The sequence below is a fragment of the Lissotriton vulgaris genome, chromosome 6 (assembly GCF_964263255.1).
Source record: "Lissotriton vulgaris chromosome 6, aLisVul1.2, whole genome shotgun sequence".
NCBI lineage: Eukaryota > Metazoa > Chordata > Amphibia > Caudata > Salamandridae > Lissotriton > Lissotriton vulgaris.
This window is the reverse complement of record NC_141694.1, coordinates 309,925,441-309,945,494: the sequence shown is the minus strand read 5'-3', so window position 1 is coordinate 309,945,494 and position 20,054 is coordinate 309,925,441. Positions and strand designations below refer to the sequence as shown.

Below are 20,054 nucleotides of genomic sequence, written 5' to 3'. Positions count from 1 at the left end.
CGGCCCACCTCTCCAGGTAACAAGACATGGCATGCTGAACCTTCATGATGGCTAAAACCTTCTCATTACTACAACACCTGCCCCTTTTCATCCTTTTAATCCTAGACCAACTGTAGAATAACTAGTTTATACTACTTTAACATTAAATGCATATACTGTCATGTAGTTATCCCACATACCAGTTTCATATGGTTACCGAATTCTACGCCTAAAGGTAGCATCTTTGGTTAGACATACAGTGTCCCTCATCAAAATCCCTAATTAACAACAACCTAAGAAGTCTAAAGATAAATGTTTTATCATGGTCTCTAGTAATGCCATACAGCTTTGATACATTAAGTATAGATTTTCTTTTCGGTGAGTCCTCATTTGGATCGTATGCTGAATTTGGTCACTTACTTCATCCATTTTCATACATGTGCCAAAATCTGCTAATTTTAAATGTCCGTATTTATCCAAGAGCATATTGTCTGGTTTCACGTCTCGATGTATTAGTCCCATGGAGTGGATGGCATCAAGAGCAAGGACAACTTCTGCAGTGTAGAATTTGGCCCACTTTTCAGGCACGTCATAATTGCTCATGAGGTTTACGAGGTCTCCGCCTGGCATGTACTCCATCACCATGTACAAATATCTTTCATCTTGAAAGGCACAAAAGAGCTAAAAAAAATAATAAAAACACAAGCATGTTAGGGGTCAGGAGTACATACAAAATTGCAATCACTGTCTTTCATTCCACTAACACAGTACAACACATTGTTGTTCTTAGTATGCTTGAGTGAGTCGGTGGGTACAAATGAAGCTGGCTGGGAGGATAGAAGCATAACTACAGAAACAACAGGGACCAACACTGGATATTAATACAAGGATCAAAACAATTACTAAGATTGTTCAAGAGGTCTCTGAAATTTCAATTTATTTTCTAGATAGATAGATAGATAGATAGATAGATAGATAGATAGATAGGATACACATATATACACCACCAACTCATAACTAAATTGAAAAACAACAAAGATATAGTTATCAGGAGCGCCGACAAAGGCGGTAACGTCATACTGTGGAAGAGAGATGACACTATAAAGGAAGCAGTGAGTCAACTCAATGATAAAACTTGTTACTGTTGCAGCGACAAAATGAATTTGAATGCGGTACATGTGAATTACAAAATTAAATTGATAGCCTGGAGAAACACTGGTCTAATAACAGCAGATGAATATAAGTATTTGTGGAATGCAAACCTTACAATACCCATAATGCACTTAATTCTAAAAGTACATAAGGACGAAAGAAATCCTCCGGGGAGACCAATAATATCAGCAAGAAACAGCATTTTTGAAAAAACTTCAATCTAAATAGATTTCTTTTTACAGGAGCACGTCCGAAAATTGGCTTCCTACATCAAGGAAACAGGGGACTTTTGGGCTAAAATGATGGACTTTCTGTGGAAAGAGTACTACCTTTTGATTACACTTGATGTAGCTTCTTTGTTGTATACATCAATAAGACACGAAGATGGACTCAGAGCCTTGCAATATTATCTTTCAAGGAGAGGGCCACAATATGCTGAACACACCAGAATGTTGGTCAATACTGTTGATATTTGTTTAACTAATAATATCTTTATGTTTCAAAACACCATGTTTCAGCAATCTCGAGGGGTCGACATGGGAGCCAGCTTCTTCCCACGCTACGCCTGTCTACACATGGGCTGGTGGGAGGAGCTGGTTCTCATGGATGAGTACATCAATGTCATGACCAACAATGTCAAAATCTGGTGGCGATTCATTGACTATCTGTTCTTGGTCTGGCAGGGAACTGAATCAGAAGCGGAAAGGTTCATTGAACAAATTAACATCAATCAGCTAAATTTGAGCTTCACTGCCTGTACATTTTCTTGATGTTGAGGTGCACGCTAACCAGGATAGGCTGGAGACAAAACGGCATAGAAAGCCAACAGCTTGCAATGCAATTTTGAATGCCAGCAGTTCACATCCAGGCCACTTGGTTCAAAGCATTCCATATGGGGAGCTATTACGCTTAAAGCAGGATTTGTAGCAACAGTAAAGATCTGGAGGTTGCTCAATTGGAATGCTTACCTAGATTTAAGGAAAGGGGCTACAGCAATAAGTGTCTAGCTACCGCCTTAACTAAATTCAACCTGAAAAACAGGGAAACCCTACTTAAACAGAAACCCAGTGAGGTTAGGTTGCTGATACAAAAAAACAACTTCAGATTTGTCTTTGAATTTAATCAGCAGGAAGCGGCGGTGAGAAACATAATGAACAAAAACTGGTATCTCATATGCCAAGATCCAATAATTGGAAAAACAGCCCCCAAACGGCCGGCCATTACTTATAGTAGGAATACATCCATGAACAATTACCCCTGTGGTCCTACAACCAAAGGTGCATGGTTAAACCAAAGGATGGGATTCTTCAAATGTAAAACTTGCAAAGCATGCCAACATGGGGTGTCCATGACAAGTTTACAACACCCTTTGGCAGCCCAGACAGAAAAATAAATAAGGCATTTAGCTGTAAAACAAATCATGTGGTCTATGTGCTGGAGTGCCCTTGTAAACTGAAATACATTGGGAGTACCATCTTACAAGGACATAAAAGGGTGCTCCAGCACATATGTGCCATTAAAAACAATGACCAAGCCTATCCGGTGGCCCGCCATTTTTATAGGAGGCATGATAGCAATCCCAGGGATCTTAAAAATTATCTCATAGATTCCAATCCGACTAACAAAAGAGGAGGTGACCGGGAAAAGCCACTCTGAATACTGGAGATGCAATACATCTTAAATCTTGATACTAAGCATCCTAATGGCCTTAATATTTTGGGGGAATTGCATGCCAGCTTATATGCGCAGCAGGAGACAGCATTGCAAGTCTATCATATCAATGTCATCAGCTAAGGGAAAAACTACCATCTAAAATGAGAATTTGAATAATTGCCCTTTCAACAAATACTGTATGTAACCAAGTTAAAAGAGAACGCCCATCGTAATTTCACTGAATATAGAATGTATCTTCCCCTCGTTTTTAATTCACCTAAGATTACAATTTTTACACTAGTCACTTTCTTGTTTGCACATTTAATTTAATTTAATTGTGGGTTAATATAGCGCTAGGAATCGACTGCCGAAGGAGTATCTCCGCGCTTCGACCGCTGGGGAACCCGTCCTGGCTCACCCTGAGAGATGGTCCCTAATGGGTATCCCTAAGGTGCGACCAAGCATACCCGGCGGTCTGGGGGGCCGTTGTGAAGATGAGGCAAGCTAATGCCCAGAGTTGCCAAGTGTGATCCCTGACTGGAGTAGGCACCGAGGCGAGAATTATCGAGCCAGCTGACCATGGTCCACGACCCTGCCGCGTCGGGAATCGAACCCTGGTCCCGGGCCATCCTCTGCTTACGGGTCTGCCGCCTCTAACCAGTGAGCCACACCACTTCAGCATTTCACCATTTGCACATATGAAAAAACAACCGACAAAACTAAACAGGGATACAATTTTGTAGGATGATTTAGCCCTGAAACAGGGAAGTTCAGAATGGAAAACTGAATAGGCACTTAGAATGATAGTAGTGACATCAGGACTGTAATGGGTCAATACCAAGCATGTATGCACTGATTGTAAATTGTTAATTTTATAATATAACATATATATTTATTCAATTATTACTTATCTATTTATGTATATAAATATTGAATAGGTTTAATCAATAGCAACCAGGCTTTTGAAAATGATTTTTGTATATATATTTAGATATTTATACATCCATGTGCATATGTTCCTTGGTATGAGCCACGCTGAACTAATGCTGGGGCTAATTGTTCATTGTTGACATGAAATGGAGCATACTGTTTCAGCAATGATGAGATACCCACAATAAGAACAACAGAGGTTGGTTATTAATGTATCTCTAACCCTCTGGCGGTTGAGTTTGAGCACAAGTCACTTTAAAACATTATCACGTGATATTGATGAAAAAAATGGAACAGAATAAAGAAAAAAAGTGTAACCTATCAAAGTAAACTGTTAAGTTGTGAAGCGCATTATGTGATCAAATCCCCTGAAGGGATGAAACGGGTAATGGCTGCCGCTGTATGTTTGGGAGCTGAATAAACATTGCGGCCTAAAAGGATTTTGTGTGGTCCGTGCTCTTTCTTCGCGATCGCAGGAACGAGGCGCTGTTTTTGAAGGAGTATATATATAGGTAGTTATAGTTAAAACCTAGTTTCCATAGGAAATCCGCAACATTCTATTTGGAATAACTTTGGCGTTGGTGGACGAATCTTCGCGAATTTCTCCAAGAAAATGGCCTGCTCCGCTCCTTCCCTGAAAGTTTGGGGGTGATTCATCAAGTGGGGGCTGAGAAAACAGGAGGGTCCCAAAACATGCTTTCCCATGCAATTTTCCATAGGGTGTAAATCCGTTCATTAGTTTCTGAGAAAATCAAAAGTAAAATCATAGTGATATCTAGAGACGAAGTGCCGTACTCTGTACTGTACTCTGTACCTTTCTCGAGCACGAGCTGCATGGTCATTGGCTGTCAACCGAGGCACAAGAAAGCAGTGAAACAAATGAGCAAAACACGCAAAGGGGGCAGGGTAGAAACACTCTGATCCCCTAGGCCTGCTCAGGGGGTCCCACAAGGACCCCCCAAGCCCAAAATTGTTTTTTTTTTTAAATAAATCGCGGGGAACGAAGTACGGTACTCTGTACTGTACTCTGTGTACTCTGTACTGTACTCTGTACTGTACTCTGTACCTTCCTGAGCGCATACTGGAGGTTCCTGGTGGGCTAGTTGGCCCCCAGGGACCTCCAGTATGCAAGGGAAATTAGTCCCCCCTCTGCAAACGCACCAGGGGGCTGCGTTGCAGAGAGGTGTAAAAAGGGGCGTGGCCTCATTACACCTCTCTGCAATGCAGCGCCCTGGCGCATACTGGAAGTTCCTGGTGGGCTAGTTGGCCCCCAGGGACCCCCAGTATTCAAGGGGTATTAGTTCCCCCTCTGCAAACGCACCAGGGGGCTGCGTTGCAGAGGTGTTAAAAGGGGCGTGGCCTCATCACACCTCTCTGCAAGGCAGCCCCCTGGCGCATACTGGAGGTTCCTGGTGGGCTAGCTGACCCCCAGGGACCTCCAGTATGCAAGGGGAATTAGTTCCCCCTCTGCAAACGTGCCAGGTGGCTGCGTTGCAGAGAGGTGTAATGAGGCCAAGCCCCTTTTTACACCTCTCTTCAACGCAGCCCCCTGGCGCATACTGGAGGTTCCTGGTGGGCTAGCTGGCTTAATCCCCCAACATAGAACACGCTACAGGGGGTGTCTGCATAGTGGTGAAGGTAGGGGGCAGGGCTTGAGGTGATTTGAGTGCAAACATGCCCTGAGGGGCTTTTTAAGTTGGGGAATTAATTCCCCTTCAATCCAGAGGTCCCCTAGGGGGCAACTAGTCCAACTGGTATCTCCAGTAAGCGCCACGGAGCTGTGTTGCAGAGTGTTGTAAAAAGGGGGCGTGCCCTCTGAACACCTCTCTGCAACACAGCTGCCTTGCGCATACTGATGGTACCTGGTGGGCTAGTGTGCTCACAAGGGACCTCAAGATTGAAGAGGAATGAGATGGGATGACATAGGCATCTCAGTGGTCGGAGACCTCTGGGACAAGGGCACGGTTGTTCCCCTCCAGCACCTCCAGCAGCAATACAGCCTCGGGCCCACTGAAACATTTCGCTATGTTCAGATTAGACATGCACTATTGCGCGCTATCCCACCAGACACGACACTCCCAGAGTCCTCACCCCTTGAGGATAGACTGCTCACCGAATACATGGAACAAAAGGCGACCTCACTCACGTACAAGAAATTAATTAACAACACACCTGATCCCACACTCAAGCTTAGGGAGAAATGGGTAGCTGAGCTAGATGACATGGACGAAACGGAATGGAATGAAGCGTTAGCCTCCCCGAGGGAGGTGGGTATATCAGCTAGGTTCCGCCTGATACAGCTCAAGGTGCTCCACCGCACCTACTACACTCGCACACTGCTGCACAGGATACATAGGGCGCAGCACCCATACTGCCTGCGGGGATGCGGGGAGGAGGGAACTCTCCTTCACACGCTATGGGAATGTCCACGCATAAGGGAACTATGGCGCCAAATTATGCGCACCGTCTCTCAAGCCATGAAAGTGTCTGTCCTGCCGGAACCTCGCAGGTGCCTACTGAATATTTGGGAGCCTACGGACCTGAACAGATACGAACAAGTGTGGGTCACTCTTGCAATGACAGTGGCCAAACGTGACATTGCACAAAGGTGGGGGGCTCCGGAGTTACCTACGGTGGCGGGGTGGGTGAGAAATATGGACCTTCTCATGATCAAGGAAAGGGCAGTGTATGTGATGAGAGCCTGCCCACGTAAGTGGAACCGGGTATGGCTGAAGTGGAACGCTTATAGAGGTGACCCATGTGAGGCTTTGCCAGAGGGTGAAGACTCCGATTCAGAGGAGGAAGAAGACTAGTGGCGAGCGAGAAATACTGTGAACGAGGGAGGGACCAGGGGGAGTGTTGCACGCACTGACGCTATACGCGAATTGCTGATTGTTAACCTGTGAGATGGTAAAGCAGAACGTACGCAGACTCTGATATGGTGATGACGACTGTTTTGGTTTTAGGAATAGAGTTCGTTATTCTTGTATGTACCCACTCATGCACTGTAAGAGAAATAATAACCTTCTGCCGTGGAACTGTATAGGTGGGAAGGGAATTAGAGGACGGGGAGAAACTGGGCGTGAGGTGGCTTATATCTATTTGTTAAACCTTTGTCCATCCAGCCCTGCGTGAAATCGGCAACTGTTATTGTAATCTATGTTGCATGCTATCCCCACCCGGGGGAGCTACCTGCAGTTAAGTTACGACACTTGCAAATGATGTACTGCTATTTCTTCTAATTTCCTGAAAATAAAGAATTTAAAAAAAAAAAAAGATTGAAGAGGAATTAATTCCCCAATCTAAAATGCGCCACAGGGCGTGTTTGCACACATGTTACCTCAGGCCCCGCCCCCTTCCCTCACTATTGAGCAAAATATTCCTGTAAAATCAGCCGAACTACGAATTCCGATTTACTCACCTGTTATCACAAGAAACGTCAGTGTTGCATCTTTGAGTGCACTACTGATCCTGAAAAGTAATTCTAATCGTAGTTACAGTAACTTGAATTTCCTTCCATAGGCTAACATTGACCGGTTTTACTTAGAAATTTTTCTAAGTGTGGAGTTTTGGAACTTAAAAAAAATTCCTCAAAAATCAGTCGAACTACGAATTCCAATTTACTCACCTGTTATAAGGAGATACCTCAGTGCTGCACCTTTCAGCTCACTACTATTCCTGCAAAGTAAATTTAACTGTACTTACCAGTAACTAGAATTTCCTTCCATAGGATATCATTGCCTGCTATATAAAATATATATAAATTAAAAAAATATTAAAAACAAAAAATAAATATTACAATTTCAATATTTTTTTTTAAAATCAATTTATATTAAAAATATGTAATGTAATTTAAAAAATAAAATATCTAAAAATAAATACTTTAAAACAATGTAGTAAATTAGTATAAAAAATATAACAATTAATACATTTAAAAATGATCATTTACAAAACCTTTGAAATTGACTGAAAAAACCACAGGTTTTAGCCATGTTATAGTTAGGAATTAGCATTTAAAAACCTTTGAAATTCACTGAAAAAACCAAAGGTTTCAGCCACGTTATAGTTAGGAATTAGCATTTAAAAAACCTTGCAAATTCACTGAAATTTCCATGCTGGAACTACCACTAATGTCTTTGCCAATGCGTGTTCTTTTTGCCTGACCTGATCTGTTCAACAAGCATTTCATTTTAGTTTTTTTTAAATAGGAACTTAGCGGAGACTCTTTATATATTCTGGGAGGCTATTACATATTTTCAGCAAGGGTAGACTCAAAGAGTAATATGGACCTATTTGAATATAATACAGGCTGCCTGCATACACTAAGAAACTAAATCGAAGGGCCCACTCCTGGTGCCTGAGCACACCATGTTCGGGTGCACCACATACAGACTAGGGTTAGCACCTCACTCACAAAATATAAAATAAGGGAGTATCTAGCACATGTGGGAATCGAATTAGCATATGTGCAGAAAACAATCAGAGGATATAAATATGGTGTGGCAGCTAACCCATCACTCTGTGCTTGGTGCCCCAGCAACCCTCGAGGACCACATGAGGGGTCCATTAGGAACTGGCATTCAGGGTATGTACAGGAAGATCCAATAGCCTACTTTTGGCAGAGGGTTAGGCTCCTGAACCCTCCTTTTTCCATCCCAAACGACATACAGAGGAGGAAACAATGTAGAACAAATGTTGCCAGTCCAATGTACTTTTTAAATGTAAGCATGTTTCAGTAATACAGATGAAGCACTTGCAGAAAAAAATGGTTTTCTTTGGCCTCACCCAAAACCTACTTGCCACTGGGTGGCAATGTTGAGCACACGCAATGTCTATTAGGGAGGTGCTGTGTGAACGGCTGCTGACCCTTCTGTAATGCATAACGGCCCCAGGAGTGCAGAAATAGGCGCAGGAGCCCATCACTCTCAAGTATTTATTTTTTTAATATGGTCCAGCGTCTCTTTTCACAGATTATCCATGCAAGCGCCACTTAATGATGTGCAATCAAAAGCCTTTTATGATTGCACTTAATTTAGGCCAATTGTGGCCTTGTAGCCAATACACAAACCATTTCAGTAAGTAAATCATGTTTTAAATATGCCTTTCACTGTGGCTCCATCATCTAGAGGGATATAATAACTGTGTGTTTGGGCCCGATGGGCAGACAGAAAAATTATAATATCACTAATGTTCAGCTATGATTTAATGTTGACACTGCAGATGCCAAAATTCTTTACTTAGTAAGCCTCGATGCCCCACATCCAATCGCCCCCTCCCCCCAAAAAAGTCCTGGTACTCCGCTTTAATTTTAATGGTGTGATCCCTGTAAAATGCCTCAGATTTTGAAACACAAGTTACAGCTAAAGGAATGTTATCCAAGAGCCTTTCCTTTGGCTTGGCTTTTCGCTGAAGACCGTCCATCATGATTTAAAGCCGGGTGCAATCTTTATAAAAAATAATAATAAATGTCAGCACACATTACTAAATCTGTCGAGAGCGTCAATCTACACATTAAAAAGTATATGGAAGACCAAGGATCCTTGGGGGTATCCACCATGTCACCCAATTAAAATGGCCCAGACCCACTGTTCGTGCTATTCGGCATAAGGAGGGACTAATCCACGCAAGCACGATGGGAAGTTCTGCAATTAATCATCAGGCATGGCAGAACACTTAAGATCACTAGTTTTCAGTGTTGCACATGGTATAGCAGTACCTAACGAAAAGACCATTCCACTACCCAGAGTGATGCAGCGAGACAAATCCTATGCAAAAACAACAGTTAATGGACAGAATGCAGAACAATGTCATACATTCACCTTAAGACATAGATCTGGGTGTAAATCCATCGTTTTTTTGCTCACCATGCCATTCCAGTTTGAACCCATCTATATGCCGGATAAATCCTAAACATGAACAGAGATTAAATTACCCCCTGCTCTTAACCGCATCGCTGCTGCGTTGATTTTTGCGCTGTGCTGCACAATTCAAATTACCGCGTTACATGACGAGCTCAGCTCGTCATCAGCACACGCCACCCGTGGCTGATGACGAGCTGAGCTCGTCATCAGCAGCGAAGGGGTTAAGGATCCACACTAGTTATGTTATGTTAACGAGCGTTTATATAGCGCTCGGCTACTCTAAAGAGTGTCCCGGCGCTTTCTACAGGCAGCTACAGTGTATAACAACATAACAAGAAAAACAGAAACCCAAAGGAAAAGAAAGAAACCCACCTAAACAGAGAGATTAAAAAGCCAAGTCTTCAAATTCTTATTCAAGTTATCAGTCACACAAATAATCTCCTTCAAACACACCAGGCGACAGGACCAATCTATGTAAAATCAAACTCTACAGTCCAAGAAGAGACTTCAGAACGATTTTGACTTAAGGCGATTCTCAGCACAAAAAGGTATTCAACCATATAACAGTGATCTCATCAAACCAATTTGTTATTATCTTCAGCATTTGCATATCATATGCCTACTACATTTACCAAGGGCAGGGTTCAGAGTTAGCCAGGTGAGTTTTTCCCCCTCAAAGAAGTTCATGTAGGAAACTGTGACGATCTGTGACTTAAAGTCAAAATGGGCGAGAAGGCTGGCATTGGTTAAGGTATAAAATAATAGGGAAGACATATTTGCAACAAGATATTGCTTAGCAATCACACAGATTTTTAATATTATTGCTTTTAAGATAAAAGTATAGTTTACCATATGACTTTCCAACTGAGTAACAGAAGAACTTATAAGGGAGGTAAAAGCTAGCCCCCCCCCCTCCTCTCCCCCCCAAAAAAAGAGGAGAACACACAAACATATGTAGCAGAGTCAAGCTTATTTGCCAGGAAAAAAAAGTCTGACTTCAAAATTGATTTCTTATATTGCATCACGAGATACTACAACTGATCTTATTTGAGTTGTCAAAAGAGTGAAGAAGTCAATAGAGTGCTCTACAGTCCGACAACCTGGCTAAACAGGAGAATTCACAATTCAAGTAAACAATGAACTTTACAGTGCCTAAGAAAAATTATTAATTATATAAATAAAGTAGAAACTGTACTGTAGACCAGCAAACAGGTACAGTATACGAAAGATGGGGTATGCGTGATAAAATATTTGTAGATGTCAATTACTGAAGGAAATTAGAAGTTGAAGGTTCAGGGTAGAAGCAATTGTTGCAGGTATTTTGTTCAAGGTACAGAGTTGTTTAACCACATGGCTGCTGGGCGTTTTCCCCCCCCCTGTGCTGGAAATTGCCATTTTAGTGGCACCATGACGAGCTCAGCTCGTCATCAGCACACGACACCCGTGGGTGATGACGAGCTGAGCTCGTCATCAGCATCGAAAGGGTTAACAAACAATCAAAATAAGATAAGGTAGAGGAGACCGATAGGAGAGAGGAAAAACGGAAACATGACTGTAGCAAGACAAAAGGGAAAAATATAAAAAAAGAAAATGGATAAAGCTGTAAAGAAGCAAAAATAAAGAGAAGGATTAAGGACATAATCCGAACAGCTGAGACAGGGAGATGAGAGAAGCAATCAGTGATCAAACAGGAAGTTGATAGGATTCAGTTTGAAGATGCCTTTAGAAAAAATTTTAAGATTTTTTTTTTTAACATAGAATCTGACGAAATGGGACGGACAGCAGAAAGGAATGGGTTACAATTTCTGGCAGCAGAGCCAGAAAATGTTTTGTGGTGGTGGTAAGGAAATGCTTGCTTCTCAGCAACATAACTGGCTTTCAGTCCAATTTAGCTGCAACATGGTAGAAAAGGGGCATGAAATGCACTAAAATATTACTGCCCAGAGACAAATGCAATGGCAATGATAATGATAACCAGAGCCCATGCTGAGAATACAAACCAGGACACAAGAGAAGGCACACAGTTTAACAAGCATTTGCAGTGCAATAGGTGTCACATTTGCGAGAATTTGGGATATTGGCATTGTAAATGATAATGCCTTTTATTTACATGTTTAAAAAAACTTGCAAGCAGTGCGTTAACACTGCTTGCAGGTTTTGTAAATACATAAATAAAAGGAATTGCCATTTACAATGCCAATAGCTCAAACTCTCGCAAATGCGAGACCTTTGTGGCACCCACGCTTAATCTTTCAACATCTTAAGCACGGATGTCATGATAGATTAAAAAGTAAAGAAAGGCTATGAACTCACAACTCTCAGAGTTCAACTACTGGACAACACCCAATTTGGTTTCCGCAAGTTCCACAGAACCAAAACTGCCTTAATAAAAGCTACAGAGGACATAAGAGTGATCCGGGACCAGGGAGGTACAGCAATACTCGTACTGCTCGATCTGTCGGTGGCCTTCGACACGGTCGACCACATGATCCTGGTCGACCGTGCCGAAAACCTGGGCATCCGCCACCTGGCTAGAAATCTGCTTTCCTCCTTCTAGGCCGGTAGATCACAGGGGTCACACTGGGGCCCTTCCAATCGCACAAGCTGTTACTACCGTGTGGGGTTCCCCAAGGCTCATCCCTTAGTCCGACACTATTCAATATCTACGTGTCAGACCTGGCCTCTGTCATCAAGGCCTATGGGATGAGCCTTACCTCGTACGCGGATGACACCCAGCTTGTGTTGGCCATCAACGGGAATGGAGACAAGGTAGCTGAAAACTTCCAAGAGGGCATGCGGGCGATCGGTGAGTGGATGGCCTCTTACTGCCTAAAGTTAAATGCTGAAAAAACGGAGGTCGTCATATTTGGACATCTCTCCCCCGGATGGTCAAACACGCGGTGGCCCCCTACGCACGGAACACCACCTACACCAGCCATCACCGTCAGAAATCTGGGGGTGATTTTTGACGATAAATTAAATTTCATGGCCCACTCAAATAAAATAGCAGCACCAGCCCATCACAAACTTAGGCTGATCAAGAAAATCATGCCGTTTCTACCAACCTCAGCAGGTAAGACACTGGTAAGCGCCCTCGTGCTGTCATCTCTTGACTATTGTAACGGCTTATTCATCAACGCCCAAGCAAGAGTGACCAACAAAATGCAGACCATCCAGAATGCTGCAGCCCGCCTCTTGTCTGGAATCCAAAAGTTCTCACCAATCTCTGAGACTATAAGAGACCTGCATTGGCTCAAGATTCGAAACAGGATAAAGTTTAAAGCTCTGTGCATACTCTATAAAACACTACACAACTGTGGTCCACATTTCCTGAAATCCCATCTCAGATACCAGTCCTCCATAAGATCGCTCCGATCTAACAACCTTAAAATCCTTCAAATACCACGAACAAAAACAGTTAACTGGGGCGATAGACGCTTCCTTGTGGCAGCTCCCAGGTTATGGAACTCCCTGCCAGCTTCCATCAAAGACAGCCCACCCCTGATGCATTTCCGCAGAAAAATAAAGACCTGACTGTTTGATCAAGAATAGTTACCAGCCTAACTTCGGGAATACACTCAAAGTTTCTAGTGCCGAGACGCCTACGGGCAACTGTACGTGCTGTATAAATCTCAAAAATAAATAAATAAATAGACTTTACTTTTGAAGCAATAGTGGCACTCGCGCATTAACTTAAGATGTCGAAAGCTAAAGTGCGGGTGCAGCGGATTGTAACAGATGTAAATAAATAGCAAAACAATGGCAAGCACACTTTTTTCTTTTATTTATTTACTTTTGTTACAATCGCGGCACCCCTGCTTTAGCTTAAGATATTTAAAATGAATGCGCGGGTGCAGGCAATTAAAAAAAAACCATGAGTAATCAGAAATAAAGGCATGCGGCCGCGTTCGACCAGTAAATAACAAAAAAAAATGCGGGCCACCATTATTCTTACAGAGGCGTGGTGCGCTAAATAAATGAAGTAAAAAAAGCATTGTGGGAGAAAGTGTCTAGGCAGGACAACGCTATTTAAGAAAATAGGGCTCGGTGGCTGTAATTAAAGCCCACCGAGTTACAACACATTTAACGGGGGTGTCCTCATGGGAGATTACAAGAAGAGAAAAGGTGGCATTAGTTTTTTCTTCAAAATACCGCTATTTCCTCTTCCCCTCCTTTTCATTAGGTGAACTCACCTTTCGATTTTCTGCCCGGCAAAACCTAGATATTCTACAAACAATGGCGATACAAAAGAAACCTCATCCACGTTATAAAGTTCACATTATTGTCAACAATTTGGTCATATATACCAATTGCTTGGAAGCTTCAGAAAAACATAAATGAAACAAAAAAAACGTTCTGCGATGTGATTTAGGCGACTAATTCCAAAAGCAGCAACGAGCCCACCAACTTTTGAATCATCCAGTAGAGTCATTTACTGTGATCTGTGCTATAGTTCATCTTTCTTCTGTCATTGGCATCTTGTTCTATATTCACATTTTATTTTCATTATTGCCACATATCCACCAGATAGGATGTCTAGTTAAAATCAACAGCCTCCTTCTGGTGTTGCTCTAAATCACAATAAGGCAACATGGTCCATTAAAGTGGCATGTATGCACCTGGCTCAGAATACCTTCAAACTTCATTCCATGTTGTTTTTGCCTTCATGTTTCAGGGACTCAGCTGGCTTCCAGCCTTCCCAACTGACATTTACTCTCTAGTTCCTAAGGCAGTCATTCAAAACCTAGGCACTGTCCTTGGTAAGTACTTTTGCTTCACACTGGTCTACCAGGATGTCATGCGTGACTGCGCTTCAGTTGGATAACAGAGTTGCTTTGTTTGCACACTTGGCTCTCCAAAAGAAGCCAGGTCAAACTCTCAAGGTTTAATCCAGGAATTGGCAGAAGGGTTAGGACTCTCAGTGAGTATCACCTGCTGTACAATTGTCTATCTGGCCGCAGCTCATCTTTAAAACCCTTCGATGCTCATGACGAGCTCAGCTCGTCATGAGGCACTGTTGAGCTGTGCTGGTGACGAGCTGAGCTCGTCATCAACAATGGAAATGAAGGATCTGCAGCACAGGAGGGGAATTGCTGCAGCAGCGATGGTGTTAAAAACATCCAAATGTATTCACAACAATAATCTGGAAAGAAACTAGTCTCCAAATTAAATTATGGCCTTTGAACAAGGTTATCCTTTGCTGGACAGGTTTGCAAATTGTCTGCTATCAGAGGTTGGATTTATGTCGAAGACGTCTTACTAGGCTCATGTTCAGCATCAGCTGTTACCATGTATGCTTTGATAAGTCTGCTCTGTTAAGTTTGTAACAGTCTTCTCTTTACGAGGTAGAAATCCACAGGAACCAAAGAATCTGCCAACAATTGCATAAATCTCTCTGGGACTTCCACCCAAAAGTCTGGGATAGGCTGCCTATGCATGGCTTAAATTCAAAGTTCAAATATACAGTTAATTGAGGTATCAGACATTGATGATGGTGCGCCAGACATTTCAACAGTTCAAATTAGTCTGAAAAGTCTTAAATCACTGTAAAAGAAAATGAAGAGTACTATGCAGGCTGTGTGAACCGTTCGAAGTGATTCAAATGTATACATGACCCCTAACCCAACTCGCATTACCAAATACCAATCCTCATCAGCAAAAACCAAGGCAACATCTAATGGTCCTTCATCATTGAAAAACTACAGAAATTCAAACGTATGTCCACTCACCAACTACACTTCCTACACAGCTACAAACTCATAGCCCCAATCAATAGCTGCTGCTTCATCAATGTCAAGCACAAAGAAATACCACTCCAGCTGAAAAGGAAAGACTGGAAAAGACTTGCCCAACACCTACTGCAGCTACCCCAGCTAAGATCCTATCAGTGATAGCAGTCAATAGCGAAGACAACAGCTAAACAAGCAGGTAAACCCTCCTAAAAAACACTAGCACCAGATTCAGCGTACTACTATAAAGCTAAAAAATAATGCAGAAATGTGTTGTTCCAAACATGTTTGTTTAGGTAGGTTGATGTTCACATAAAAAGCAAACACTAGACAGAAAGTAACTCAGTTTCAGGAAAAAGAGCACCATTCATTTATAGGTCAATCTACTAAATGTGGTGGCTTTGATACCACTAAACATGCTGACCCTCCTTGACTGCTCTTTGATGGTCAACAGCATATTTCTCTCTTCATGTCAAAGGTATGGGAAGTGAATTAAATCCTACATCGTAGAATGTAATCAGCTAGAAGGCACAGTATCCCTACCTAAACCATACATCACGGAATGTAGTTACAAAGTACTACTTCAGGACATAAAATCCCCACCTAGCCCAGTGAAAAGCAAGTCCCCACTAATCACCCCTCTCCAATATTGGGTTTACCTCAGACATTCAATTCATGATCACAGGTGACATAACGTCCCACACTCCTCCTGTGGCAATGTCACAACTATATCTGTGTATCATACGAGACAGTGATAAACATACCAGAGGCCTTAGGGTAGTAGAAATAAAGAAGAGCAGTCGAAGGAGAATTACTTCGAAATTACGTGGTAATAGGGGTTAACGGAGTAGGAGTACGAGTATGAGAGGTAGAGAGAGAATTATAAGAGGTCTGAGCAACTGCTATTAAAGATAAATATTTGTAATGTAAGGAAAAGGGAAAATAAAGATTGCAATACCGAAAAGGTTATACAAATGCCCTCTTGAAAAAGTTGGTAAGTCAATTTGAGACCATAGGTTAACCACTCTTTCTAAAAAATATATTTATTGTTGAGTTTAATATGGTTATTGTTCCAGATGGATGAACTCATAAATTGTGCACGTTCATCTAAAACAGATGAAAAAAGTGGTTGGAACGATTTCCGAGCATTTCTAAGAATAGGTAGAGAAAATGACAATGGTACATGAGAAAGAGAAATAAATTCTTCAAAAGAAAAAGGATGAAAAAGGGCTCTCTCGATGTCTACCCACAATGGGCAAAGGTAAGAATCAGTCTCACACTCAGACAATAAGAAGGAGGAATTTTAAATAAAAAAATATAAAAACAAATTAATGGATATCCCAGTTTCTCATAATAAATCTGACGTCGAGTGTAGTTGGGAATCGGATTTGGGTACCTCTTTCCCTATTCCACTGTGGAATAAAATCTAGACTAAAGTGAGGAAATCTTCTAGAGCAGCTAATGCTACTCAAACTTTATTCTTTATTTACAATAGACTACTCATCACGCCAGCTAAACTACTTTTGATTGACCCTAACATTTCCTCTTCCTGTTGGTCATGTACTGCTCCATCAGCGGATCTCAAACATATGCTTTTTGACTGTCCAAAAATACAATCTTTTTGGGCTCAAGTCTGGCGTCAGATTAACATCATTTGTCATTCCTGTATTCCTTTTTCACACATTTTCCTAGGTAGTGTCTCTGAAATTTGGCCCCCCCATATACTCATATTATTGATTTGCTCATAGCTATTGTGTTTCAGCAGATCACTAAATCATGGGAAGACGACTCTGATGTTTCTTTTCAAGCATGGTGGTATGACGTTCGCTATAATCATAGACTAGATAGAGCTTATGTACACCCAGTATCACTTGCCATTAAAAGAGAAGCTCTGTGGATGCCAGTTACTGAATTCTTAAATACTTCTGCTAAAAAACTGCCATCGCATAACCCCTGCACTGAAGAAGTACCCAAACATCCTTGAATATACGCTTATTGCTGTTTTATTTAAAAGTCATCTTATGGTCACAGAATATTTCAATGTTTGTAGGAATTTTTTATGCATAAGTGTTGCTTTTTTGATATATCAAGCATAAAATGGATGTTCCTCCCCTTCCCTCTTATTTTCTATCTTTTTCTCCCTCTATATTTTCTTTCTTATCCTTTTTCTCTTTTTTCTTCCTGTTTGTTATAACAATATTTTATTCATATATGTAATTCTTTGTTTATTGTATTTCATCTTATGCTTATATCAAATAAACTTCCTTTAACTAAAAAAAGAAAAGAAATAAAGAAGGGCCCACACAGCCTAAAGCTAAGTGGCTCCACAGAGGCAAATTCTGGTCCTTAGCCAGGCCCCTAGGATAAATTAAATTAACTAATGATATCTACCTCCAGCTTCTTTTATGTTTTTATGATATAGTGTCCATGAAAGCCAAGGTCGGGAACCTAGGATTATTACAGGATGCAAATAATAAATCTAGCTAGCCAAATCAAATTTCACACAAATAAAAACTCATTAAAAAAGATCTGGCTTTCTTACCAAAATGCAACAAAGTCGCCAAATTCCCTAAAAAGCAGGGGTCATCTCATTTTCAAATTCAGTCATCCAGCCCCCATCTAAGACCCCTTCACTGGCTCCCAAGCAATCCAGAATTACATGTGGAAATCTGCTAACCTATAAACAATTCAAAGGCTCAACATCTATATACTTGAGTAACAAAATCGCTCAGAAGCCTAGTTGTATCTAAAACACCCTTGCTTATACGCGTCTTTGAGCAAAGCTCACCTAATGTGTATTCACACCCTGACGGAGGTATGATCTAAAAAGCAGTACATGGTAACTGGTAAGATAATGTGATATAATGTGACAATACAAAGGTTTTGGGGTGCAGGTAGCGAAGCATGTAAGACTTAGTAACTGCATAAAGCAATTAAAAGCCCCAAGGTGAATCATTCACAAATGTTGGGAGTCATCATGGCCTAACCCAAATATAACATCTGTGCCAAAATCAAAAGCTCGATTTTAAAATCAAAGGCTGGTCCCCTGTATTACCTTTTGTTTTGTACAGCCAGAATATAGCTGGTTTTGGAACGCTCTAATATAATTTTTTTCATATACATGAATATTGGTCAAACTTAAGAAGTCAAATGCTCTGTAAAGTAGGATCCCCATGGATACTTCTGCCTTTCTTGATCTAACTACCCTGCCCGTCATTGATGGGACCGAAGAAGGAGTTGTTGGTAATGGTTAGTGGCTTTATACATAGTGACAGGAAGAGGCCATGTGGGTAGTGACAAACGGAGGGTTGTGATCATGCAGGGCAGTGCATCACATCCATTCGCTTGCCATGCACCACAAGAGAATGTTGCTGGCGGACCAGTTTTGGGCAGTTTGCAGAGGCTTGAGTGGAGTGAACTGAAGCTCAGATTCATGGCTGACAGGGATTAAAAATGAGGGGAGGAAAAAGGAAACATCATACACTGAGGAAAGAGCAAAGGGAATTGGAAAGATAGGTGGGGGAATCAGTATTAAAATATGGGGGAATCAGTATTAAAATATTAATTTACTAGCTCAAGATATGTGCAGGATTTTTTTGCAACAGGAAGAAAAGAGCATCCATTCTCGGAAATCTAAGTTGTTGTCTGTTTCTGATGGTTTATTGCATTTTTTCATGTTCTCCATAAGTCTCTTGTGAACAAAATACTGTTTATCCGCAGCCACTTGCTGTTCGTGCTTCCTGAATCTTTACACTTACAATGACGGTAATTGCTAGTTCACTCTTCGGAGCCTAGGGCACTTTCTGAAGTCACCAGAGAGATCTCACTCTCGGTTTACAAGATGAGCTCAATTACGTTACCAGGAACAAACTGCTTCTGAGTAAGAAACAAGCAAAGGAAGGTAGTAAATGAAAATGACAATTCCCCTGTCAGTATTCCTTTCCTTGATGCTGGAGGGCATCATAAAGAGCTGCAAAAGCAACAAGAAAGAAAAAAAACAATTCCCTTTGTCAATAAAACAAATCAGGTCTACCAATACTCTTTGTACAGCAATAACAGCACTACAATGTCACCTTTGTATAAATAGATGTTCTTCTGTGGACTTCTGAGACAGCACACATAGCCAGGCCTAAAGCCATATTTAAGAACACACATTTTCATTTGTCATTTGGGCAGAAAACGCATTTTAATCACAATCATGTTCCAAACTTATAAGAAGGATTTACCCGATTCATCAGTTTGTGCTACGGAACAGGGACTTTTCCAATTTTCTTACTTTGGTAGGCTGATGAAGAAAACCTATGCAGGCTGATGTTGGTAACCAACTCCAGTTTCCAATGGGGATGTTATAGGGCCACTTGCCGATTAAAGAGACCACATAAGCATGGAAGGTTGGTGCATTAGGAGAAGCCCATCAAAGGATAGTAAATAGAACGCATTTGGCTACATGAAACAGCAGAAATAGATCACGTAAACCCACTATTATCAACTACATACATTAGTATAAAGGAAGCCCTTTTGTCCTTCTGTCTAAATCGCAATTTATGAAAACGCACTCCAAACCAAAAGAAAAGAGGCTTTGTTGAGCATCAACGGTATGCAAATAGGACACTACCCCGCTGCCCAGATTTAGCTACTCCCCAACAGAATGTTAGTCATTTTACCAACCTTGGATGAAAGATTGACTAAAGCTTGTTGCCATTCAAAAAGGCGACTGTAAGAATCTTGGGCAGGCATTGAGCCACACGTC

The 20,054-nt window shown here is 41.5% G+C and overlaps 1 protein-coding gene across 3 annotated transcripts in view; it reads right to left on the bottom strand.

Annotated features, from left to right (window-relative positions):
* ROCK2 (Rho associated coiled-coil containing protein kinase 2) overlaps nt 1-20,054 on the bottom strand; it is a 582,433-nt gene that overhangs the window by 222,467 nt on the left and 339,912 nt on the right. For all 3 annotated transcript variants that reach the window (XM_086926333.1, XM_086926334.1, XM_086926332.1), the window contains exon 5: nt 400-660. In XM_086926333.1, the coding sequence (XP_086782459.1) occupies nt 400-660 (261 nt within the window). The remainder of the gene's footprint in view (nt 1-399; nt 661-20,054) is intronic.